At 39.5% G+C, this 27984-nt stretch overlaps 1 protein-coding gene across 3 annotated transcripts in view; it reads right to left on the reverse strand.

Annotated features, from left to right (window-relative positions):
• Positions 1-356: 356 nt before the first annotated feature.
• Positions 357-27984, reverse strand: part of TDRD7 (tudor domain containing 7) — a 45141-nt gene continuing 17513 nt past the window's right edge. For all 3 annotated transcript variants that reach the window (XM_057373049.1, XM_057373047.1, XM_057373048.1), the window contains 13 exons: positions 27311-27396; positions 25936-26153; positions 11752-12332; positions 9940-10126; positions 8267-8378; positions 7246-7448; positions 6966-7100; positions 5226-5309; positions 4929-5063; positions 4495-4605; positions 3436-3926; positions 2950-3110; positions 357-806 (listed from right to left, as the gene is read on the reverse strand). In XM_057373049.1, the coding sequence (XP_057229032.1) occupies positions 586-806; positions 2950-3110; positions 3436-3926; positions 4495-4605; positions 4929-5063; positions 5226-5309; positions 6966-7100; positions 7246-7448; positions 8267-8378; positions 9940-10126; positions 11752-12332; positions 25936-26153; positions 27311-27396 (2725 nt within the window). In that variant the 3' untranslated portion in view covers positions 357-585. The remainder of the gene's footprint in view (positions 807-2949; positions 3111-3435; positions 3927-4494; positions 4606-4928; positions 5064-5225; positions 5310-6965; positions 7101-7245; positions 7449-8266; positions 8379-9939; positions 10127-11751; positions 12333-25935; positions 26154-27310; positions 27397-27984) is intronic.

Here is a 27984-nt window from a genome sequence, read left to right on the forward strand (position 1 = left end):
GAAGAGGGGAGTGGAGAATTCAGAAAAGGGTCATTGCTAAAGAACAGCAAACAGAGCAGTAAGCACACAAAGTGCATATCCCTCTGTGAATCCTCAGCCCCACAAATGCAGTACTCCAAACAAGGCATTATTCAAAGCTTACCAAGTTAAGGAAGAAGGAAAAACTCAGCAACAATCCACGTCTCTGGCAATAAATTCAGAAATACTAAAGACTCCTTCCATGTTTCCCAAATAAAAAAAAAATGCTTGTTAAAGGAAGGACTATCCTGTAACAGCTCTGAGTAACAGCTATGACATAAAAAGCCCTCCAAAATTGGAGAATGATCACAAGAACAAAATTCAACATTGTTTTATTGATAAATAACTTTTAAAATAATTTAACTCAAATATTCTAGCATTACAATGGTAAACAACGTGAAAATTTTCAGAAAGTCAACTGAAGTCAACAGAATCCAAACTTGTTAAACAAACACAGATTTTTCAATTTTATCCCCATTATGTCTTCAAGGCAATGTAGTAGTTTTATTTCTCTTCAAAGCCTGTTACTTATTTTATGGCTAAGCTGCTACATTTCAGAAGTGGTGATTAATCACCCTTTGAAAATTCCACAAGACTTTGCGACACAAACTCATGAATCCATGTATCCACATCTGGAAGAGATGTGTCCACGAGATAAGTCACTATTTTTCGATCCCAAGAGTTAGCGCTGTCATTAACTGCCTGTATCCGCGCCACAAAAGGTTTCTTCTCTACAAGATTCCGAAACACTATGGATGCCTCTTCTGACCATTGCTGGTTCTTCACTCCTAGGACAAATGTAAAGCAAAACAGAAGGTCAYTTATAGACTAGGCCCATCTGATTAAGTTCATAAAGAAGTCTGAATTTAAATACTTGAGAAAACTGATTTTAAGGTGCTAATGAATGCAACTTAAATCTAGAAAAGAAACACAATCTCACTCATCTCCCACAAAAACAATCTTAATTATTACACAGACTAGGACATTTATTTTTTCATGAAGCCTAAAGACATGGACATGTTTGCAGAAGTGAAAGGCAAATGCACTGACTCAATGAGCTATTGAAAGAATATTAGCTGCCTTGCATGACCAGGGCTTATCAGGAACCAGGACAAAAAGGGAACTAAAGATCCTTTCCAAGCAAGCTTTCTYTGTCTTCAGCCTGAGGATGCTGAAATTATTTGTTCTGTTGGCCTTGCTTTATATTAAGTTTTCTTCATCTCAAAGCTGCATCAGCTTCTAAAATACCTGCCAAAACTTCAAGTCCCAAACTAGACATACCAAGGGCAGAAACAAATAGAAATGATGCCTAAAAATGTTTCACAACTGCTCTTACTTTTTTTAGAGCAGCATCCCAGAAAGTCAAATCTGCTGGTTTTTGAATATGGCTGTAATCTACCTAGAAATAAGTGGCTCCTGCAGACTTAGGATTCAGTCTCCCCAGACCACTGCTGGTGTACAGCATCTAGACACAAATATGCAGGAATATGCAAAAGCCAGTATATGGATAAAAGAGCAGAACAGCAAAGTGATGGTACTTTGCTTTTACTATTAGCAGCAGCTTGCCACCAATAGGACAACAAAGGAACACAGATGAACACAGATGCCTGCTGATTATGGAAGGAATTAAAAGCCAGTAGTTAATCAACACTTAAAAAAGGGTAATTAGTGCTAGGAAAGACTATCGAGAAAGCAAATGGGARTTTACAAGGAAACAGATCAGAGACTAAGAGGCATGAGACATGAAAATAGAGAGAAAAAAATGGAAGAATAGCAAGAYAATAGTTACAGGTCTTCCAGGCTCAGCTGGTCTGCTTTGACAATATGAAACATCTCAGAGGCAACTTAACTAGCTACTTGGGAGACTCTGTGAAGCAGAAAAAGTAAATGACTTGAAGTACTGCTGCTGTGCTGGATCCTGTACTACTYCGGAAGACAGAAATAGCTCAAATCCATTACAGCAGTGCACTCCAAGGACACAGCCTGTCGGCAGCACATCCATCATCCATCACTAGTTTATAGCAACCCCCAAGGTCACACTGAGGCTATGCTGGAAAGCAGATCTACAGAAGGCACAGAGCACTAACTCTGTAGCCTGTCACTTCCAACAAACATGTTCTGTGACTGAAATCTAGACTACTACTAGTGACCAGAGTCAGAAAGCAGCAGCTGACTAAGATGAGACACATACATCTGAAAGCAAGGCAAAAATAAAGAAAAAGTTTTAAAAGGGGAGAAAAGACAGCAAGGAGAGATCAAGTTTTATTTTTTAAATTCTCTCAGATGTATGCCTAGTCTCTATGCCCCATATTTTCACGGAAATTATCTTWCGTAATCTTATTGAAAGACCCCACCCCCTTGTGGAGTTTTTTGTTTGTTTGAGAAAACCAATAGATTTCAGGCAGCTCCAGATTCCAAATATGCACTGGGGAACTGTAAATTACAATAAGGACAGAATATATACGAAATATTTCTCTAGAAATTCAGCATGTAAGTTCCTAACTTTATGTAAACTATGATAATCAGAACATTAAGTTCTTATTAACAGATACATTAGAACATTCACACGTGGTAATTGGTTATGTTACATGATCAAAAACATTCTGTTTTCATTTCCCCATGTCCTTTGCATAGTAGATGTCACACATATTAAATGATAAAATTTTATGACAATGAAAAGCAGCTGCCAGGAAAGTTTAAGCAGTCTTCATTCTCACACATGCTAACCTAAAGTACTGCATTAAATTAAACAAATAACCATCATCATCATCACCTATGCCAAGAATAAAAGCAGTGCTACTTTGATGACATAAACATGCAGAAAAAAACTATTCATAAGGTTTGACTTTGTCCAGTTTACATTTCTGTTCATTTTGTATCCCCACCAATGTAAGACTTCAACAAAAACAATTGCAAATGCTTGATCCCTACCTGCAAGCTGAGCCGTGATAGCTTGGAAAGGTAGTCTTCTAAACGTATCCAGGAGTGGCTGCACTTTCCGTATGCTGACAAACTCATGTTTGCCATAGTCCAGCTCATACACTGATAAAAACCCGTTTCTAAGAATTCCTTTTATTATGACCCTGTACCACCTAAAARGGGGAGAATAAGAAGTCAATTTGAATTCATATTCACTGTCAAAGCACCAGAACAACAGTACACAACCAAAAGATCTTCACCAACTTATCTCAGACGTCCCAGATCTGGATTTAGCTGAATAAAAGTCAACTATCCCAGCTACAATCTGTAAGTGTGAARAGGCTGCAACCTCATTTACTCCCTTAATCTCTGAGATATCATTGGACATCTGCCACCTTGTTAACAATGCGGACTAAACAAAGCTAGGCTTGCCTAGCTTAGCAGAGTTAAGCTTGCTTTCAAAGATTTTGTTTTTAAGTAATTTAAGCATCTACTTACTCATCTCCGATTTTAGCTGCGTACAGCTTGTTTTTTTCAATGTTCACAGGTTTCTCTTCTGCCCTGCTGTAGTACAGGATCATTTCTTCCATTAGGGCATACAGATTGTTTAGCTCATTCCAAGGCTGGACAACGAAGTGACCTGGATGGCAGGCCACTGAGACGTAGACATCCATGAGCTCTTCCGGCTTTGGCAAGGGGAGAGCGGGAGGCATATCAGTGGTGGACACTGCACYGCTGGGTTCTCTGCCTGAATCAGGGAAACTCTTCTCCAGCTTCCCACTTGATAAGTGCAGAGCTGAAACAGCATCGCCTAGAGCTTTTGTGGAACTAGTCCCACTGGGTGTCACACTCAAGAAAACATCTTTCTGATGCTTCCACAAGTCTGCATTTTTGATCTGTCTATTGATGCTTCGATCCATGTCTCGGAAATTCTCCGGAGTGAACAAGTAAATGTGTGCAATTCCCTTTGACGCATCCTGTTTAACCACCTTGGAACACAAAATACAGTTTAACATCCAATTAATACCTATTAAAGGCACATTGGATTTTGTACAGAAACTAAATCAGCAACAGTTCACTGCATGTTATGCACAGAAGCATTTTCAAGGTTCCCCCAAAGAAATTAATGAAATTGTAGGCAATAAGCCATTCACRGCAGATAAAAAGACAAAAAGCACCTGCAGCTATTCTACTAATTTTAAGCAAATAGAAAACCTGTATTCAACGTTATTCSATCCAACAGTTCCAATCTCAGTACTGCGTGTACAATTATAGTTTTCAAGGGAACAGTAGCCAGTGTTCACACAGATCTAAACAACAATTAAATAYTAAAACTTAATCCTTCAAAATATCATCCTGTCATTATGGGAAATGAAGCCTGCTAAATTAAGAATGGGGAAAAAATATAGAATTTATGTCCTACAGCTGGTTACAAACTTTTACACTTCCATAACAAAAAGCAGTATGATGAGTAGTTAAGCTTTTAAAGTCGTTCTCCCAATGCTCTTTTCACATGCCTATGTGATACCAAGTCTCATAGGCATTTTGACTATTTACCTTCATGCTAAATTCAGAACAATTCATTACAGCATCTCTCAGCCACAGTACAGCATCTGGAGTCCACATGCCAGTGTTAGGAGGCAGATCTGCCAGGCAGCATTTTATAGCCTAAGAACAGAATTAAACATGTGACATGTAATTTATTAATACAAAAGTGGGTCCACAAGTTTCAATTCAGAGAATAATGCTGACTGAGTCCATCACATATGACAAACAGAAAGAGACACAGAAAAATGCAAATCCAATACCATGACACATACAAAACATCCTGCCCACCCACAGGATCACACTGTGAATTTTTCAGGCAAAGATGCACAAGGAAATGCAATGTTGAATGCAATGAAACAAAACAGAATTTCATTACATAAGCCTGGAAGTAGCAACACTACAAACACTGCCAAGCAACCTAATACAGGTTAACTTTAACATACCTGAGGAGGTATTGCAATTACTTCTCTCAGGAACTGCGGTGGGATTTCTTTGAGCTCTGACACTTTTACAGTTGCAACTGTTCCAGTATCCATGAACTGCACATCAAGTGCCCGTCTAGTGTGAATAATTTTTATCTGAAAGAAGAAGGCAAGAGCATAGTTCTGAGGTTAAAAACTCAACAGTGAAACACACACTATAAAATGTTTAATGGAAATGGAAGATTCAGATTGAGTTGAACCAAAAGAAGAGACATTGCTATGTGGACAAACTGTAGCTGCTTTTTAAATGTYTCTTACCTCTACACGTGCCCATTTTCCTTTGGAAGGAAATAAGCAGATTTTTCCACAGAAAGGAAGTGATAYATTGAACTCAGGTGTCTGCTGCAAATACAAAACCAGAAGTCAAAAAGCACAGACTTACTATCTGGCACTCAACTAACCACTTGAAAAGCAACACACAGCATGAACAGTACAGAGAAGTAAAAGCTCTGTTTCAAATAAAGAGTATCTTTCCAGCTTTAGCAGCTTTTTTTTAATCACATTGCTTTAAGCTTCTAAATTGGAAGATCTTTTCATTCCAAGCTCTTAATCTTACAGGAAAATTGAGAGAATACAAAGTGCCAGGGCTAGGAAGCCACATTTGGAAACAGAATAGGAAATCACCAACAACTCTGAAAAGCAAGAGCAGTTAAGCGCTATGACAGAGAAGTGAGGAAGCTCCTAGCTTATATTCTAGAACATACAATTTCTTGAGGTATTTAACAAACCAAATTCACTACTGAGTCAAATGAAAGTCTCATGGGGGTGACATTYACCATGATAATCCTAAACAATATAATGAGACAATGGCTACTCTATAAAAAACATGAAACTCTATTTGAAGAACAGTCAACACCTTATTTCGTTTAAATTCTCAAGTAAAATGAATTAAGGCCCTCAAGATAAGCTGCAAAGCCTGATACTAAAAGAATCTGAAGAACAATCTCTTTGATAGCAGCAAGGAAATAACAAGTATTCTCCAAAGAACAGAAGGTCTTGAAACACCTTTCTGGCTGCCTTTGTGTCTTTGTGTTGCTAAGTCTTTCAGGGTTTATTACACTTTCTTTCACTGTTTAGGTTGCTTGAAACTGATTCCTGATAAATGAAACATGTTCAGTACAAAATATTTCCAGGTGGTCCCACTATAGGTCTATAGCTCAACTTCTACACCTAAAACACTTTGATAGAATTCCACAAGCAGCAGTTCTAACAGGACCTTCAAGGATCTGCATGGCATGATTTGATAGTGTCAGGCTCAGCTGAATTACAAAATTGACTCTCTTCTTACAAATTAGATTCTCTTAAGATTTCTTCTCTTTGGCCTAAATTCTCTTTGAGTCTAATAAGAATTGTTGTAGTGTCTATAAATGGCTGGTGGAATGTCAGATTTTCTGCCACATGCCTATTTTAAAGAAACTTAAAACTTTTCAAAATGTGTCCTATACATCACTTTAATGTTGATATTAGCCACAACATTCAAAAGCTAAAGGTGCAAGGATAAGATACGCAGAATCAGATCTATCAGATCAAAGCCACTGAATCTCCAAGAATGTCATGTTAAGAAGAACAGACCTTGATTATGGTGCTTTTATTGCCACTTTGCACAGACCTAGCTGTTTAGAAGCCTCAACTTCATAATGTAAAATTTCCAGAAATCAAACTATGGCAGTATCTCCACAGGCTTTATTTCAGTCTCATGCAGTTTCCATTAGAAGATTCCCATTAAGACCCATATTGTTACTATTCTAAYCATTCATTCATAAAGAAGGTTGTAAGTAGTTATTAAACCCTAGRGAGTGTTTGTGAAAAAGAAAGCATCAAAAGACACTTTCCACACTGAAAGATACACTCCAAAAAAACCCAAACTGAAAGCGAATTTTTAATCTTTTTGAATACTCTATGGCTACCACAGAAACTTGAACTTATGTGCAAGGAAAATCATTGATACTTTGGAGAAATGCTGCATGACTTCACCATTTCCCCCACCATGGAACTTACCTTGTAAAGAAAGTAGTCTTCTAGTTTCTGCAATACTTCAGAAAGTCTAGACAAGCCTTTGGATGGCACTTGGCAATACAGGCTTCCATCAGAGAAAACACTGGTTACTCTGACATTGGTATACAGCACATCTACCTGCAACAGTAAGAGTTTGACAAGAAAGGGGAAAAAAAAGAAAACACACAAAATTCAGCAAATTTCTGAATACTATCTTTTGTTCATCTAAGACCTCAGCAGTCAATGATTTTTAATAATTAAGGAGGAAACAGGAAAATGGCACCTGTAGGTGCAGTTCAAGAGACTTGTCATACAATGCTTTCAGACAAACAGCATTGATGTTTATATCATCTTCTCCAGAAGTGTCATAGAGAACAAGAAGAGGAATATCACTTTTTTCCAGTATTTCCACAGCAAATATCTTGAAGCATGTTTGTGATTCCACAGCCTTTACCAGGACAGGATCATCACAGAAGGCTTCCAGTCCTGTAAGATACACCGTACTGTTTGTGCACAGAAATTGTACTGCATCCCTACTACTTGTATTCTATTTAATTTCTACCTTTTTAATAAAGACAGACATCTTGGGGGGGGGGGGGGGCACAGAATAGAAAAGAAAAAGACCCACTTCAGAAAGAGTTGAGGCAAATGTGTAGAGAAAAATACAATACATCCAAGTATTAAAAAACAACCAACCAAACAAAGCCAAGTTAATTCACAGCAATTTCTCATATTTAAGACTTAGTATTTTAAAAAAAGTTTAAAAGGTCTACTAGTTTTAGACAGGTAAATAAATTTCAGCAGAATCTAGGAAGCCACCATGTGAGTAGTGAAAGGGGAAGTAKCACTTCAAAATAATTAAATAGGCTCATATTTGGAAAACATGGCCTTATCTGGCCACAGCAGATGTGTCTCATTTATGGAAAAAGATGTTGTGCTAGTGTACATTGCTTCACATACAGTAAATGTTTCCTTTTATTTCTTTAGGCTTACATATATTAAAGGGACAAAGACATCCATGCTAAGTGCAGGAATAATCTCCATGACAGAGATATAGTATATAATTRTCTTCTAATATCAAGGATTCTCTGTAAAACTCTTATTCACATCCTTTCTTCCTTCCTTTTCCTTCTTTCCATGCATACCCATGTCTGCTTAGATTAGCTGTGCTGAACAAAATCTATCATACACATACAGAACTATTAATAACCAGGATCAGAACTCTCAGACTCACAGAGGCTTCAATCCATAAGCTGTGCCAACAGTAGTAAGCACATGTGTAGTCACCACTGGCTTTTTCTTACCTGCCAGTTTACATTTTGCAGCCTGAAAAGGAAGCGATCTGAACTGTTTCTGTAGTCTGCACACACTGCTGCTTTCAACAAACTCAGTGAAGCCATGATCAACATAGTATACCTGATAATGGAAAAGGGAATTAAAAGCATAAGATCAAATACTTTTTCTTGAGTCTAGKGAAAATGTATTCAGTCACCACATTCTCTATGCAGCCACAGACAAATTACTTTTTGCTAGTTTAGTACCATCAATTTCACATTTATTGCACTGCTTGAATGTTCAGAGTTTTCAGGGAAAGCTTCCTTCTCAAGATCTCTATAAAATGATCCTTGCCAACTACTGTAAAGAAACTCAATTCTTAATAGGAACAGTGCTGGAAGAATTCAGCATATATTATCTCAAGCCATGTAAAAAAGGTAATAAAGTCACACTTTTTAGTTACAAAGTTTTGAAAGTGTTGAAAAGTCAAATASCACTTAGGTGCCATTGTAAGTTTTGCCTATTCTTTTACAGCATTAAGAGAATAATTTTGATTTACACTTATCTTTGCTGCACATACTACAATCAATGCAGGAAACAAGTACAGAAACTGCTGATTAGCATCAAATAACTAGAGCTAAAGTGAGAGAAAGAAGGCTTTGATGGGATTTTCTACAACTATTATTCTAAACTCTATCCTGCAAAACGTCAGCATAGCAAATATTGAAAGGAAGTCTGAACATTGTGTCAGAGGCTAATCAACAAAAACTGCTATAAAGCAGTAGCCTTCTTTTGACTGATAGCTCTAAATAGGGAGAAATTAGAAGCAAGCATGTCACTAATATTCTTGCCACCTCTCTAAACCCAACAATCGTTCACAAAACCAAATTCTGACACCCCACACCAAGTTCCAGCTGAAGGGTATCATTCTAACTTTCAGAAAAAGCTCAATTCTAATACAGGGGCTATGTAAGTATTTACAAAATGGTTCAACTTTGAAAGTATGTTAAAACAGACCTGGGTAAAAAGTCACCTAACTGGGGGAAGAAACAAAAAAACGTTAAAGAGGTACCATTAATGTTGACAAAAAAAATATTGGGAAGTTCTAAACTTTTTTAATACTTCTAATATATGTTCCAATTTCATTGTACATGGTAATAAGAGTCTGCTTGACACAGGAAAGTTTAGGAGAGAAGTTAAATAATCTCAATGACGTTTAACTAAAACACATACTACATAGCTTCCAGAATGCCTGGAAGAGTATATTCTTTCTCTTTCTTTTTTTTTTTTTTTGCTATTTCGTGCATGTCAGATACTTCAGCATAAGACTTCAGACAAGACCTAGGAGCAAATGAATTTTGTGCTTCCCTTTCCCTTTCTCTGCCCCACTCCAAACAGTATTAATACACCATTCATCTTATCAAAGGTACATTTTCAGTACCAAAGTGCTAGGGCCCAGCCCCTTTTGAAAACAAAATCCCCWAACTTAAACTATTTATAGAAAAAAACATGAAAGATCATTTAATTTTGTCAAYCCTACAACTTCCACAAGATCTTTATTTCTCATATACCTGAAAACAGAAGCACTTCAGGGCAAGAAAAGAAAGAACATTAGTGCAGCATAGGTAGGAACTGACCGTCTATCTAAAAAACAAGCGTGTCTCAATTCTTTCTCCAAGTGCCAAAAGAGGTAATTGCTTGCCTTTACTCTGTTGTCTTCTAGAGAAATTATCCGAGCACGCAGCCAGGCRTCTTCTTCTGCATGGACTGCAACAAGTTGTCCAACACTCAGAGACTGAGCTGGTGACACTGTACTGTTCTGATTGTAGAATGCCTTCATATCATCTTCCATTTGCTCCTGGGCAGAAGAATAATCTTTGCCCACATACCTACAATATTTTGCAAACAAAAAAYCACAAGAGTTAGGATTCAATTTCAAAAAGGATGAAAAAAAAGTAAGACCATTTGCATGCACACATGAACACAAGATATACATTTTCTAAGCACATTAGTATCTAAACTCTTTTCCCATTAACAGGACCATTAAAAAAAAGTTACTCTGTCACTAATAAACACCATCTTAATCCAGTTTTCACTAAGGTTGATCCAAACTAAAACATCTAAAATATCTTTCAAAAAGCAGTTAAACCAAGTGCCATTTACTYTCATATTCCAGGTTTATCTTGATACTAGGCTGCTGACCTAGTGGYTCATACTAATACTGTTTGTGTTACACAGGTCTTCTTAAATAAAGTATATAAACTTTTGGAAAAATCCAAGTGGAAGTTCTGAATGCTTCAGCAACAAGTCAGATTAGAGCAGACAAAAGGAAAACTTACCCACAAATTTGTACTAGTAGCTACTGTTTTAGCTTGTTCATAGAGAGCTTGATACTGCTCAATTCTACCACAGTTTAGATTATAAGCCCAGAAACAGTGCAGATATGGTAACTCTGTTAYAAAGATTAAATTAAATCTGATCACATTTCAGAGAACTGTGATTTTCCTAGAAACAGCCTTTKCGTTTCTTTGCAAGCATTCAGCTACTTCGTAATTGAGATAAAGTGGGGTGACAGTCACATATGTGCTACTTCAAAGTTTTTTTTAACATTTGTTTCATAAACATACCTAGTAGACAACTGCAGCAGCTCTACAGAAAGCAGAAGAATCTTTCAGAATTTCCTGCCTCACTATTTTCTTCATTATTTCTTGTGATAATTCAAGTACAGTACCTAGCATATCATCTCTGCCTTCCATCACTCTGTTATGAATGCCTAGCAAATAGCGAGGAGTGTTTCTATCACGTCACTTTCCTCAGAGTTCTTTGAGAATTGATCCATGTCTCAAAATAGAGAAAGCACCAAACCTTCCAGCTTTGCCTTCTTTAGTACAGTTGGTGAAAGGTTTCAGACAGGAAACTAAGAATTGTTACTCCACATAGAGTTATAAATAACACCAGAACTAGAAGATGTACAGGAAAAAGGAGAAAGTTTTGTAGTGTGTGCATTGCATGCTGGAAGTAAAGAGATGTAATGCAACAATCCACTTCTTACACTGTCCCCCACTGATTAGGAACCAAGTCAAGAAACGATTGATGAAAGCTCATCCTTCCAAAGTGGAATCTGAGCACACTCATGTCATGCCTAGTTAGTGTAAGTTATAGAAGCAAAACATGTTTTAGTAAGTGCAACAGTAATATCTGAATACCATTATGTGTTGTAGTAGAGTTATTTTATAAAGTCTTCCAATGGCAGGTCAAGAGGTATGATGRTGCTTTGATTCTCAGACAAGATAAAGCTAATGATATATGTGATCAGCTCAGGACAGAAAGAGTTTCAGAAAATTTCCATTTAAACAGATAAACAAAAAGATTCTTAATTTTCATTAACAAAGTAAGTAAATAACTAAGTCCTGAAACCTCCTGTTCATCTATTCTTTTCTGGCAGACCTGCGCAATATAAGCATGTGAATTTATAAATAAAGCAAAAAAGGGAGATTCCAAAATACAAACTTGCCTAATTAGGACGTCATTAGTRTTTTTCAGTTCTAACACCATGATAGACACAGATCCTTCCAATGGAATGATTAGAGGAGGAACAGTTATGTTCTCTAGATATTGGTCCTTGGATTCTTCATAGTGCTGCTCAGCTGCGGCCTTCAAAGAATCATGCCTCTTGACTTTCCCAGTGACGTTCAGATTTTCATCAGTGCATCTTTGGGGTTTAGCATAGAGGATCGCCTTTCTGGGGACTTCAGATACATAGTCCACAGTACACACATCTGACAGCAACTCTAGGTTACCTAGAATGACATCCGGAAATCTTGCTTGGTAAGTGTCTTGGTACACTTTGGGAAGTGCATGAGCCCAAAGACCATTGGAATACTTCAGCAAGATGCTAACAACTTTCTCTTTGAAGTCGCTACTAAGTGATGCAGCTGTGGTCTCCATATTCAGTTTTAACAAAGGATCTGCTTTTGAAGAAGTAACACGGTGAGACGCCTTTTCTTGCTCGATATCACTTTTTGCTACTGRTGGTATTTTCTTAGCAGGATAAAGAAGTGTATCGATCTGATCACCTCTGTGAATTTTCTCCACCTTGGAAAACAAYAAATAGAGTCAACAATCAATTGCATCCCTTAACACTAAATTATTTCGTCAATTACACTTTTATAACATGCATTTTATACTGACTTCAAAGACAATATCCACAGGGAGTTAAAGTTGAGGCAGTTACTACAGGTTAGTATTTTCTGTAATGTTTCCTCCTGTTTTGAAGGGTACCAAGCACATATGACTACAYGAGCAATAGGCCAGTAGCTAATCTATGCAATACAACTGAGACACGCTAACAAAGAAATACTGCCTCTCTTTCCTCCTAGGAGGACCAGAAGATGATTACACCCTTCACAATTTTATATCTTTAGCAATTAACCCCCCCCAGTCTTCCACACAGGTAAGCAGATCATGAACAAAAGTTTCAGGTAGCAGAGGGAAAGAGGTGATTCTATACCTCAGAAACAGGAGGACACCTGCCAGACAGTGATGTCAGGCAGGCTATCAGCTGTCATGCTCAGGAAATTATTTTTCTTAACTAAAGTTCTGAAATTGAGGAAGAAATTTCTGGTTCATAATGAATTTCATAATAAAATTTATTAGACCTTTTAAAGTCATGCCCTCAGCCTCCTCCAGAACCAGGTATTTCGCCAGTCCCTACATCTCCATCCTCTGCTGAGTTCAAGGATAAGCATCTCACATAGTCTTGAGTCACCATATTGAAAGTGCTATTTGAGAACTGTAGCCACAAAGTCACAATAAAATTTTGCTTCCTAAAGCTTTGCAATTTCAACCTAGATTGATGTAGCTACAGCTTAGCAGGAATGTATGCAAATTGAGATAACAGAACTCTTAGTGTTTTCACACTGGTCCTAAAGCAAGAACAATAAAGAACATTATTATGGTTTATGTAGCTCCRCTTTGAAGTTACTTCCTCAGAGGAAACAATTCTAATAATTGTAATTTTCAAAAGCACATCAATGAAAACATGGGCAGCTCAATTACTTGCTGCTACTCAGGGGTAGCATTCACCATGCTATTGATGTCCTTACCCATCAGAACTTCATAAACTTTGCTCAAGTAATTTTTTGTGGCTGTATCCTAGCAACRTACAGTCAAAGCCTAATAAACAAGACTTCAGGCTTCACAGAAGAAGAATAACACAAACCACTCATTATTCAAGGTAACATTARCAAGAAACAAACACTGAGTTACAATACAATGAAAAAAAAAAATTAAACGGCCTTTGCTGTGTCTAGAACTGTGTATTTTGTCCTGCGCACACCTCATCACAATCAGTCCAARTTGCCACATGATGATCTGAGTTCAGAATCAGGAAATGCACGGTATAAGTGCATTTCCATACACTTACTCTGCATTACATAGTCTAGGCTGGTACCAAAACAAGCTGTAAAATGGTTTTTGGGAATAGGTCTTGGTCAATTTCCATGAACACTAGCAAGACACAAAGGAAATAGTTTTCATAAATATAAAAAAATATTAACCATGTTAGAGAATCCTCACACATTCCTAGTAGCATGCYGAAATTATTCTTCATCAGTGAAAACCTAAACACAAATACTTTCTGTAAGAATAAGACACAAGAGAGCAAAGTTCTTGGGCATCTCTGTTAGTCAGCTTGATATAAGAGGCAATAAACATGTCTGGCACTGCAATCTAGAAGGACCAAAGACACCTTCAATGATTCCAGACAGAGAAATCCTATATTTATACTCTCTGGTATGAGGAATCTTACTGCGCCCCCTGTACTATGGGTGAAGAAAGGAGCTCAGTTAAAAATAGAACTGAACAAAAATCTTATGCAAAACCCTTTGCAAGATGTTGATACACTGTCAGGAGACCAAAGCATATCAAATCAYACAGACAAAAAAAATCAGAGCATGCCATCTTGGCAGATAATGACATCCTGGATTAGAGAGGAGGGTAAGGATGTCCCATGTGTCCATGCACAAGATTGAGAGATCTGTTTACATGACCAGCCAAGGAAACTTTTAGCTCCAGAAAATAACAGAGGTCTACCTTTATACATCCTTTATCTTAGCTMGTGCTCTTCAAATAGGGCTGCAACAGAGCTGAATACATTTTTGCTGGCAGGACAATAAACCCTTACACACAAAGACCTCCAGCAGACTGAGGAGAGAAGATCCTCAGAGATCTCTAAGCCTCTTAACTCCAATAATAGCACTAGGGTTTTCTAGGCAATGAAGCTCATTTTTGAAAAGGTTGTAGATGTTGACTGAGTAAACCATTTAGAGACAGCAAAAATTTTTTTCAGTAAATCAGTTCAGATTTCTTCACTGTAGGTAAGCACAGGTTGACTTTACTAAAACCACAGAATCACAGAATATCCTGAGTTAGAAGGAACCCACAAGAACCACTGAGTCCAAATCCTGGCCCTGCACAAGAMATCTCCAGGAATCACATCACCTTCAAAGCTGTACAACACCACAGAAACTTTTAATAACAAACGAACGGCTTTACTTGTGAACAGCACTTCAAAACAGCCACCTTTTCTTCAGCACAAATTTCTCAATCAGGTTTCCTGTTGMGTTTATAGATTTGCCTTTAAGGTACTTCCCATTAGTATGGCTGACAGGCCAGCTCTGAAAGCACATTGTTACTCTGAGAGGTATTGAAAAACACCKGGAAATACATTCATCATTCATCACAGCCAGCACAAGGCTCCTGAGGAAAAAGTACTGCTTGKCTAACTGAATTTCATTTTATGGCAAGATAACCCACCTAGCTGACCCAGTGGATATAATCTGGGGTTTCAGTACAGCTTTTGATACTGACTCTCATGGGGTCCTTCTGGACAAAAGGTCCAGCACACAGCTGGATGAACATGTGATGAGTGAGCACCTGGCTCAAGGGYTGGACACAAAGGGTCACAGTGAATGGGGTGAGATCAGGATTATGACCTGTCACTGGTGGGGTTCTGCAGGGCTCCATCCTCCTGTGTTCTACAAATGACCTGGGTGCTAGGAACCCTTGCAAGGGGGCTGAGCAAGACCCCAGAAGATACAAAACTGGGAGGAGCTGCTGGCTCCCTCACAGGCATGGAGGCCTTGCAGACAGAGCTTGATCAATGAGAGGGCTGGGTAACCATGAACAGTGTGACAGAGTGTCAGTTCAACAACACTTTAACAGGGGGATGTGCTGGATTCTGCACCTGTGATGGGACAGCCCTGGGTGTGTGAACAGACCGGGGAGCAGAGATTGGAGAGCAGCTCCATGGAAAGGGACCTGGGGGTCCTGGTCTGTGGCAAGTTGAACATGGGTCAGCAGTGCCCTGGCAGCCAGGAGGGCCACCCGTGTCCTGGGGGGATCAGGGACAGCATCACAGCCGGGCAAGGGAGGGGATTGTCCCGCTCTGCTCTGACCTGGGAGAGCGTCAGCTCCAGTGCTGGGACAGTTCTGGGCAACACAACATAAAAAAGACATTCGCATCCAAAGGAGGGCAATGAAGGTAGAAAAGAGMCATGAGGGGAAGCCATATGAGGAGCAGCTGAGGTCACTGGGTCTGTTCAGCCTGGAGAAGACTGAGAGCAGAACTCACTGCAGTTACAATTTCCTCATGAGGGGAAGAGCAGGGACAGGCACTGATCTCTTCTCTGTAATGACCAGGAACAGGGCTCAAGGGAATGGCCTAAAGTTAGGTCAGGGAAGGTTGAGGCTGGATATCACAAAAAGGCTCTTCACCCAGGGGGTGGMGAAGCACTGGAACAGGCTCCCCAGAGAAGTGGTCACAGCACCAATCCAAGAGCTCAAGAAGCACTTGTACAATACTCTTAGGCACATGGTATCATTCTTTGGGATGCCCTGTGCAAGGCTAAGACTTGGATTCAATAATCCTGGTGGGAGTCTTATAACTCAGAATATTCTGTGATTCTGTGACCATGTCAGCTGTCACCTCTCCATTACAGAGCACAAAACAAAGGCAACAGCTGTGGGAATTCATTATCAGGGCAAAAAGAGAGTGAAGTTGTTCTACACAGGAGAATAGTATGCTTGTCCTGGGCTTGAATACGAGAGGGAGCTCTTAGCAATTGAAATCTGGCGACTCAAATATCAGAACTTCAAATAAAAAAATACTCCCAAKATAAAAACTGACACTGCAACTGAGTGGAATGCAAAAGAGCAAGTGCACCTGTTTTGACATACACATATAGAGAGGACAAAGGCAGAAATGCTCCTGTACGTGTTGGCAGAACAAAAGCTTTGTACATATACGCTTGACAATATTAAAAAAACCCACTACATTAACATATATAAAGTCAGGAAAGTATCCACTTTGCAATGCCAGCCTTGTTTAATTGTGTGTACAGTGATAACTGTATATTAGTAAGCTCCTGGAGGGAGCATCAATAGTTTCTAGGAAGAAACTGGAGAAAACACATACTTGAAATGAGAATTTCTAGTCAGAGAAAATGTCCTTCACTTTCAAGGTTACACTCGAACTAGCAWATACAGTTATTTTCAACCATTCTTCTGCAAGGTAGGAAAAGAAAATGCACAATTAATAACAGTGACAAAGTCTTGTCACATATGTGGCAAATGAGAAGTCTGTCTCAATGGTTCTTGGTATCCAACAGGTTCTCAAAGATGGCTCCAAAWTATAGATCTGAACTATCATTCTGACTCAGTGAGAAGGGTTTGACAGGAGTRTGGTGCAGGAATTCTTTCAGAYGTGATTTAAATATGCAACACAAAAGCCAACTACCATGGCAYACATACCACAGACTGTACACAGACATATTTTACTGACAGGAACCTTAGATCAATGTTTCAGTGTAAAGGCAGCTCTCATCTACCTCACCTTCCTCAACATGAAGTTCAGGTTTATGAAGCACTACCTTGCATCCAMACACTGGCCGACAGCATCTTTTCTCTGTCAGTGGCAGCCACCACAACTTCAGGTCCCACTGTTTTTGACCATTATTTCACATAACCATTTCCCAYGCAATGGTGAGATGCTGCTTCAACATTAACAACACTCAATTTCTCCCTGCTCCTCCAAGTAGCCACTTCTGAAAGCAACAAAGTTTAAGCTACCAAAAAGCTGAGCATGTCCAAAGCTACCTATTCTGGGGAAAAAACAGATTTGGACAATGTTGCTGAAAGGTTGAAGATCCCTACTGCACAGGGTGGCATCACTCAATAAGGAGCTTTTCCATACAAGGAGGTGGAAGCTTCTTACATCATCAGTTACAGCTAATCCTTGGAATCCACTCCTGATTCTACAGCTTCTAGTCTWATATGCAATTAACTGTTTTGCACGGGAAACTATGATACGTACTTTCTTACCATAAACAACAAAAGAAYACATCAAAAGGCTTTTTTTTAGCCAAGCCTCATGTCAGCTGGGAAGCTGGAAAAGGACTGGAATATGTTGGCCAGAAAATCTGTAGCATGTCCATTTAAAAAACATGACTTGATGGGCAGACTGCAGGTGACCCTGCATGAGCATGGGGGTGGCATCAGGTATTTAAAAGAAGTCCCTTCCAACCTCAGTGATTCTGTAATTCTGTCTCTGGTAATAATTTTTTCTGTACTTAAATGAAATGTTAGAACACAAGTCATACTYGACATACTTTTCTATTCCTATTGTTGTTAGACTAAAGGATTTCTATTGTCAAGATATCCTGTGTTCAGGTTGAGCTCATGCTCAGGGCTGGGGTGGTAAGTTCTGCAAAGCTCAGGAGTGTCTTTAGATTGCCCCTGTCTRCCCATCACCTTTGCCATCCCCTCCCACTTCATTACCCTGCACATCACACTGAAGACACTTTTTTCCAATTTCCTGTGCTTACAMGACTCTGACTTCTGAAAATATACAATTACAAATGAAACTCTGAGATGCAGTAAGACCGCTGAGTCAATGTAACAACTCCAGCTGTTGAGGGTTGCCCCTATTCTTCACATCTTTATGTCAACACTGAGTATCAGCGGACATCTTTGTCAGCAGTTCTTTTTGGCTGTACTACCCTTTACCTCACAGTCACTGAAGTTCTCCWACAAGGCAAGAAAAGTGCAAGATTTAATACACAGGAGTTGTATGGGCTGCAGTAATAAGGAAAGATGCGGTCAAATGGAGTCTCTGACTTCATTTTGTGGCTCATCATGTTGTCTAACCACTCATCACCACAACTGAGGTTCAAATATATTGATTTATAGCCTGTTCTAGCGCTGTGTTTGGACAGCAAAGTTGTTCTGGATTTTGTGTCCTGAACTGGCTCATTTCCACACCTTCTATCATACCATCTTCTCAGYGAGGCTGACACCATGCTGAAGAATGTACAACACATCTAGTTACATTTTAGGCAGAACATGTGTTGGGCTCTCTGAACCCGATTCTAAACAGCTAGTGGCTTTGTGTTTAAACWGATTTCTTCAAAGAGCATGGCAAAAGAAAGTTATCATAATACAAGAGTTCTTGTACTGGAAACAGTTCTTAGGGTTTGTGTAAAACAGAGAGCTTTCATTCATACACACTACCAGATTTAAGAGCCTGCTTCATTGTCTCCTCCGTGTGCCAAGTGCATTAGAGTTGAATTTCTTTATTCTCTCAAGTCYGTTTTTCTCTTTAGAAGGATTACTTTAGCTTCACAGAGCTTAACTGTGGCATAGAACTTCCTTCCCTGAGAATAAAGATCTGACAGAACCAAAATTTCTCAAGGAATACAACTGTGTCCTGTGGCAATCCTTCTCTTTTCTGAGAATACCTGTTTAATTCACTCCGAACACTACAGTAAAAACTCAGCTGCATGATGCAGTAATATGTAGCGCCCATTTTATTAAGACATGGTGTACTGCCCAGGAACAAATTCAGAAAACAACAATCTCAGTTCTATTTCTGTCAGTTTGTTTACCATCTGATCCTGGCATCTTCCCAAGACTTCTGTTTCACTTTCTGCAAAAAGTCCCAACATCTATAAATGTAAAATGTTAATAACATTCTGAGAACGAGATACAGCTAAAAAAAGATAAAATAAACAAAGTATCCTACCAGTCAACTAGGCAACATCTCATTGCTGTGTCATGCAAGTCTCATTCTTATTTAAAAAATCCTCTACCTTCTGTAATGATAAACTTCARCTTGTAGTGACTACTAAAAAAAAGCAAACAACAAACCAAACACCCCCCTAACAGTGAACAAAAAAAATGCTATTTTCCCTCTTAATTTCTCCAGTATTTTTCCAATTCTATATTTTCAAAATTGACAGACCAACAGACCTGTCCAACACCTTACCAGACACTCAAGAGATTAAGTGAAGAAAACAAAACTTTCCTTTATCCTGTAAATCCTTCTCTTCAGAATAAATAGCCAGGCAAATGTTGTTGAGACTGAGGAGCCTTTTCACACAGCATCAGCCAATACAATGCTTAAGGTCACAAAAGAATATGTTCATGTGTCATAGATTCTTGAGATGTATATTTATTAAAAAAGCACTAAGAAACCTGACTGAGGAATGACAGATTACAGAGATGAAACTGTCCTTTGATAACTACACGTTAATAGTTAATCTGATGCGTAGCCAGATCCAGTGGGATGTTTTGTGAAAAGGAACAYCTTTACTCCAGAAGTGCTGAAAAGCAAATGTATCTCTTCCAGCACAAGTGTAATTTCAAAATACAGAATGGTAGTGTTWTTTTTCTACCAGCTCCTTCAGAAAACAGACAAAGACTAAAGGAATTATTACCACAAGAAAACCCTAGAATCCAGTCAAGATGCATGCATCCCTTTTGTCTGTCAGTTGAAAGGTGTCTGYCTTTTCTGTTATTCATTCATTATTCTGTGTCTGTTATTCATTCTACAAAAATACCAGCTGTAGAATCCGTGTTTTCACCAAAACTTTGTTTTTTTATAAACACAGCACAAGGTATGATCGGATTGGACAGGATCCTTTTGTCCTGATGGTGAAATGCATTTTGGGCTGTTAGAGACAGTTGTGCCACAGACACCCACAAGTCTGTGAAACAGGATGGGATTCACCTGACAGTACTAAGAGACCTGGAAGAAGCACTCACCCTCCATCATCAGTCCTGGATAACTAARGAGGTCTGGGAAGACTGCAGGTTGGCCGATGGGATGCCCACCCAGAAGAGGGGTTAGAAGAAAGACCTGGGGAACTACAGGCCTGTTAGCCTGACCTCAGTGCTGGCAAAAGTTATAGAACAGATCATCTTGAGTGTGATCACACAGCACACRCAGGAAAACCAGGGGGTTGGGCCCAGCCAACATGGGTTTGGGAAAGGAGGTCTTGTGTGAYCAACCTGATCTCCTTTTATGACCAGGTGACCCGCATAGAGGATGAAGTAAAGACTGTGGATGTGGTCTGCCCGGACTTCAGAAAAGCTTTGACACTGTCTCCCATGGGATTCTCCTGGAAAAGCTGGTAGCCCATGGCATGGACAAGTGCACTTTGTGCAGGGTTAAAAACTGGTTGCACAGCCAGGCCTAGAGAGCTGAGATGAAAGGTGCTGCATCCAGTTGGCAGCCAGTAGMCAGTGGTATCCCTAAGGGATCAGTATTTGGCCCAAGCCTGTTTAGTATCTTGACTGATGGATGAGATTGACTGCACTCTCAGTAAATTGACTGATGACACCAAGCTGCATGAGAGTGTCGATTGCTGGAGAGMAGGAAGGCTCTGCAGAGGGATCTGGACAGGCTGGATTGATGGGCCAAGGCCAAAGGTGTGAGGTTCATTAAGATCAAGAGCCAGGTTCTGTCCTGGGGTCACAACAACCCCATGCAGGCTGGGGCAAAGTGTCTGCAAAGCTGCCCAGCAATAAACGACTTGGTCAACAGCATCTAAACATGAGCCAGTGTGTGCCCAGGTGGCCAAGGCAACCATTGACATCCTGGCCTGTGTCAGTAAGTGTGGCCAGCAGGACCAGGGCAGTGATTGTTTCTCTACACTTGGCACTGGTGAGTTCACACCTCAGGTTCTGTGTCCAGTTCTGGGCCCCTCACAACAAGAAACACATTTAGGGGCTGGAGCAAGTCCAGAGAAGGGCAAAGGAGCTGTGAAGGGTCTAGAAGGTGATTCCTATGAGGAATAGTTGAAAGAACTGGTGTTGTTAAGCCTGGAGGAAGAGAAGGTTCRGGGCTGACCTTACTCTCTACAACTCCCTGAAAGGAGGCTGTGGCCAGGTTGGAGTCGGTCTCATCTTCCACCAACCAGTCACAGGACAAGAGGATATGGACTCAAGCTGCAGCAGAGGGGGGTTCAGGTTGGACATTATGAAGAATTTCTTCACTTGAAAAGTGCTTAGGCATTGCACAGACTGCCGAGGGAGGTGGTCAAATCACCATCCCAGAAGGTGTTCAGTAAATGACTGGACAAGSGCCTTAGTGCCATGGTTGACAAGGTGCTGTTCGGTCAAAGGCTGGATTGGATCTTAGAACACATCTGAAATACTTGCTGTACACCAACACACACATACGAGAAATTAACAGGATAAATGTCCAGCACTGGTCAGCTCCCAGAGCATGTCTCTGGTGTCAGCAACAGCTGGGGGAACAAGTGCCACACCTGGAGTGCTGGGATGGAAGGCTGCAGGCCTTTCAGGAGGGATAGGCAGGGAAGGCAACATAGAGAAGTTACACTGTATGAGAAGGGGAGGTTTACTGCACAGTCCTTACCATTAGTGATGATGTGATTAGTGATGACCAGAGCAGACTCTGGTCTCAAAAGAGATGTTGCAGTAGTTATCTGCTACTGACGGACAATTAGAAGAAGTCTATGGGGCAGTATCCYGTCCTTATGCGAGACTGCAACTTTCCAGACATCAACTGCAAACACTGTACTGCTGTGACAAACAAATCTGGGAAATTTGTGACTTGATGTTAGGATGCATTTCTTTACCAAGWGGGTGGTCAAACACTGGAACAGACTTCCTGTAGTGCTAGTTCATGCCCCAAGCCTGACAGTGCTCAAAATTAATTTGGACAATGACCTTAATAATATGTTTTAACTTTTGGTCATTCCTGAAGTGGCACCGGATRATTCCTTCACTGGTAGATTCCTTCCAACTGCAATACTCATTTTCCATTAATTTTGTAAATACTTATCACTTGCATTTTTCCACACTGAGCCAACATTTGCATGAAGCTATTACAAATGGCAAGATCTCTCTTCCCAAGCTTAACAGTCCACACAAAAAAAAAACCCCACATTTCTTTAATATAGTGAAAATCCTTTCTGTTCATGCCTGTAATTAAGATTATGCAAAATTTTATGGGCCAGAAACATGGTATGGGGTTATAAACTTCTGCAGAGAGCCCTGGACTTCATAACCTGAACAAGCCTGCATTTTCAGACAGCTCAACTTTTATTTCCATCCTTTACCAACTCACCTATTACAGATCTGACCAGCATGTGTCCAAGTRTTGTCCCTGAGAAATTCTACCATGACTTCCTGCCTCTCTGAAGGTCAATCATTCCAGGCTTGCTCCTTTTCCAGTCTTTACACCAACTAAACATCCAAGCAAGGATGTTCCCTAATGTCCTAAAACTGCCTAATCCTTAAAATAAATTAAATTCTCTGAATAAATTAATTCTCTAAAAGATTTTTTTAGAAAAGAACTCTGGAAATTCAAGCCAATGTTTCAAGAAAATATCTTAGACTTCAGGTTTCTCTTGCTGTATCTGATTCACCATCACATCATGTTTGAATAACTCATGAGTTCAAATAAATGAGAAGAGCTGACCATGCAAAGAAAAAGTCCCTTAAAAATACATACAACTCAGTAAGGAGGTTTATATTTAGACTGCAAAGGGAATAATTTTGTCATGTTGCCAGTATCAAAAATAAATTTATTATTACTTTTTGGGTTGTGACTTACAAAAAAAAAAAAACCGCTTCTTAACTTTCATGCCTACATACCTCTCACACCTCTGTTGCAATGTTCTCTCTCTCTCAGGGGTTCAGCTGCCTGCATCCAAGGATTCAAGGCTAAGCCCAAACACAGCAAAGCTATGTAACTTCGGCTCAGAATTCTAAGAAAACAGCCAAGTTGTGAGAAAGACTTGTGATAAAAATACATAGAAAAATAAGAAATGAGGCAAGAGTTGGAAGTCTAAAACAGGGACCACTAGATGCTCAAAGATGCATGACAAAGTAATTAGTTAAACAGAAAGGTAAAAAACTCATAAAAAAAGGTGACGGTGGGAGAGACACTGCCAGTCATCACTTTTTTCAAAGCACTCGTCGTGCTAGAGGTGAAAGCGAACAATTCAGCAACACTAYGGACTTGCTCAGAGCTGTTGAGACAGATTCTTCTTCTCCTGGCTGAGGTCTGTCTAGACAGCTAAAACTTGTAAGCATATTTATTGTCAGCCCCATTGCTCATGAAGGCTCAGCTATAATCTGTGATTGCTAGCCAGTACTTGGTAACTTTGACTTTCACATTTAGCTGTGCAAAATATGTTGCTACAAGATGCTCAAGAAAGCTGACCTAAAGAAGGGAAGTAACACACCAACGGAGATAAAGCCTCAATACCTCCTGCCTGAACAGTGAAGCCTGAAAACAAGATCATTGACCTGCAAACTTACATTTGGAGACTTGAATTCACCAAATAGGAAAATCTTACCATTACCCATGGTTGTAAAAACATAGAAATTATTATTTCCTAGATAAAATTCCTTCCTTTCAAACAGAAGTTTAGGCATGCAAGTTATTCAGGAGTGAAACTCTCTAMAGCACAGTCCTCAAATGAAAAACTTGGAGACACCGAAAATATATTAGGTTTATTCTCTGCTGGTTTGTAACTATGCTACTACTACAAAATAGCGGTTACTCATACTACTGAGCAGAATAAATTCAAAAAGAGTATGTTCTGTCTCTTTAAGAAGATATTGTGGGAAACACCATGCATTTTTTCTCTTCTCAGCCTGGCAGACACTCCCAGCGTAAGTAACTGATAAGACAGAAATAATTCAGAAATTAGTCATGGGATGCATCTTTACTTTTAGTGGGCAGTACAGTCTGTCTTCTGCATTTCAAAGGTTTTGCAGAGCTGTACACCTGCAGAAGGTATGCTCAAACCAAGAAGAAACACTAATTATATTTAAGAGATGTACAGTAGCTTTCACATAAGAAGTCCCACTTCAAACTTCTCCATGCCTGAGCCATAATTACAATTTTGTAAGTCAGTAAACTGAGACGGGCTTTAGAGGCTCATTAACAGTTCTTAGTTTGTTAGAACARTAAGACTGACTGTGCCAAAATAACTTGATAGTTCTGACTGCTGTTATACTGTGTCCATTGTATTACAATGTTTCCATGGATTTAATCAGTGCTTATTTATGCTTAAATGACTTTATTTGCATGCTAGAAAGAAGAGATAGACCAACAGATAACAAGCAAATGGATAACAACCGCAGAACAAAGATCCTGGATGAACAGGACTGACTGGAACATTAGCTATAAAAAAAGACTAAAATTTGCTGCATGAATTAAGCAATTCAAGACAAAACAGCTTGCTCTATACACAGGAACCAATCATCAACCATCAAAACAAATTGGTGCTGACTGCATAAATTTTAGTGTCTGTAGTAAGGTGTTACATTTTATGCATCTGTGAGAATATCAGACATGCATGCAAATGATGATATTCCTGAAGAGCAATTATTTAACTCAGTTAAACTTTTCTTTTTGGTATTTAATACTTTTACATGAGAGAACACTTAGTAGCACACACATGAAATGCATTTCAAGAAAACAAATATTCTCATTACTTCAATACCCTCCTGTGCCACAGTCTGACAGATACCGAAGAAGTTGAAGGGCTCTTTGATATCACTGGCCTGTTAAAGTAAAGCTACACAAAGCATTGATGCAAAATTCATGACACCATAAATGACACATGAATGCAGAAGAAGAGACAGAAGTACAGCAGCTGAAGACCCTTAACTCAGTAGTGATGGCAACTCATATGTCAGACCTCTAAGTGGACACTCAGCCGGGCATCAGTTTCTAATATGAAAGGCAAAGATACCATCAATAATCAAGAGGCAACAGACATTAGAAGAAGGGCAGGAAGGAGCTTAGCTGTAATCTCTCCCCCCCAACAYTACTTTCTTCAATTTCATCTATTATCGCATCATAAGTCTGAGTTACACAGCAAAATTCCTTGGCTTAAGAAATGAGAAAGACCTTTGGAAAAGTCTATAGAAAGACTGCTCACAAAGGATCTGTTGGTAGCTTAAAGAAGACACAAACTCACCAATAACGAAAAGCATAAAAAGGAACTGGGGAAAAAAACATCAAACCAAGAACAACAAATATGGCATGGAGAGCATGTGTCATCAGCTATTTGGGTTCTCAGCACTGAAGTCAAAGGTGGCAACTCAGCAACCCCAAGCACTTGCTGCAGAACACCTCTGAGGTTTACCTTTTTTTTCCAAAGCAATGCTAGTCCAATCAACAGTGATTTTCTGGGTTTCAAAAGGCATTGTTATAATTTGGGAGTGGAGTGGTAGGGGTGCTGTGTTTTTTTGTCACTGCTACAGAGCATGAAAGGAAATGCAGGCACACATAAAATAACATTTGGCAAATAAACATTCAGAAATCYGTAGGGTGCTGGCATCTTCCATAAAAGTGGCATTCAATACTTACTGTGCACACATGAGGCCAGTGCTCAAGCTGACAGAGCACTTCTGGGTTAAGGTCCTCCCAGAACATTTCCCGATAGACCTGAGGCATCTTTGACAACCTGACACCACTGCTGTACTTGTTCAGAAGCTCCTTAATGTGATTTTGAAGTTCACTGACATTTGCTGCAGAAGAACCGGGAGCARCAGTATGTGTCTCTGCAGTGGATGTACTCAAGCTATCTGTAAAAAAAAAAAATACAGTCTTCAAGTAAACACAGCCCTACCAACAGAAAGACAGATGATTACATCCCTACTTAAAAACTAAACATGGGAGCTACCAGCATAACACTAACTCGAAAATGTGGCTCTCCTGCTCAGCATGCCTGGTTCAGTTACTTTCTATGGCAAAGAACTATGGAAATTTCAGACATTTAAAGATGTCTTTTCATAAAGATAAATTTTCAATGACTATAGTTATTTTCCTGAGATGTTACTAAATGTTATTTATGAAGGGATTCAGGAAGAGGCTACAGAACCTTCAGCCCCATCACAGCTGAGACACTGCACTAAGGCAATATCCCAATTAGTGGCACAAAGTGATTTCTTTATGAGTACAAACACATCAAAGACATAGAACAACAACCAACATGTCCTTATATATTCAGACACATGTACAAATCAGACAATGATTTGCCTTTCATTAAAACATATGTTCTGAGGAAAGATATGTCCACCCAGCAGGCAGCCTTTCTGTGCTTCTGCATCCAAGGAAGCCCTCCAGTGGAGCAAGGAAAGTGACAACTGTTAAACTGCTMTGGACAGTTTCATACATTGTGTGTAGGAATTAGGCAGTCATTATTCCAGTGGGAGGTTCACCTCAATAGTTTATTGGCTCCCTCATCTCTACTCTTCTCCCTTTGGTGGGGTGGATTTGCTGCCAAAACTAAAGCATCACAAGTCAGGCTGACAGATCTCAAAAAAAGCAACCATCATTTGGCAAGCCCATCAGCCGCAAAACTGTTGAGCCAGGCAGGCAGAAAAGTATTTTCTGGACAGAGACATTAATAATGCTGCTTACTCCTGAAAGCCAGGATTTTATCCTTATACCAGATTCCTACCCCAGCAGTGAAGTTACGCTTACCACCGTTTCCAAACTCCTCACACTAGCTTTGTGATTGGCTTTGACATTTACTGCCCAATGTTTTTCTTAGCAGACTGAGAGTCAGACAASCAAACACACACTTCCTCAGCACAATGAAATTAGAGTGAAAAGGTTCACTCATAGAAYTTGGTTTCTCATGCAAACCTATCTTCATTGAAAACAAGTACTAAGATGGATTTCTTTTCAGATGACACCCACTCTRAGCAGTCAACAAAGAATTTCTTATWGGGCATACCACTTGATTCTGTGGAAGAGCTTCTGGACAGGTGAACTTGCAACTCCTTTTGAAACCGTGATGGGACAGTCTGTCTCTTCTCAGACCTAAAAGTAGAAAGAAAATTGCTTAAAAATCACTCTTTCGTCTCTAAATAACATTCCATTTGCTTGTAAGACCTATACATAAAATAGAATACATTCCACACACCTTTGTTTGAAGACAATCTGATCAGCAGTAACATGTCAGATCAATCTGTGGTTTCTAGTTTTTACTAATTTTTCTTAATATTGTGAGAAACAAGACACAGCAAAATGACATTAGTAAAAGGAAAGCATCTAGGAACAAACAGACATCCAATGTCTTTTTGTGGATGCTGCTGTCACACTGTTTAACAGATTCTTCTCTGAAGGTATCTTCCACTGAAAGTACACAAATGTAATGTTTGTAGGTGTTCTAAAGTCCCCCAGTGAGCAGATGCTTTTATCTAGGAGTACAGACACTAAAATGAGCTCCTGACACTGAGGAGGCACATTAGTAGCTCACTAAGACCTGGAAAAAAAAAATCAACTCTGGAATAATTACATGCACTGCAAGCAAAAGGGAACAAGAGTTGGAGAAAGGATTTAAAGACTAGGACCAAACACCTCCTGAAGGGAAAGTTGCACATACCCAAGGAAGAGTTGCAGTGTGGA

This window comes from Malurus melanocephalus, unplaced genomic scaffold (genome assembly GCF_030028575.1).
Source record: "Malurus melanocephalus ecotype Western Australia unplaced genomic scaffold, MMel_1.1 scaffold_184, whole genome shotgun sequence".
NCBI lineage: Eukaryota > Metazoa > Chordata > Aves > Passeriformes > Maluridae > Malurus > Malurus melanocephalus.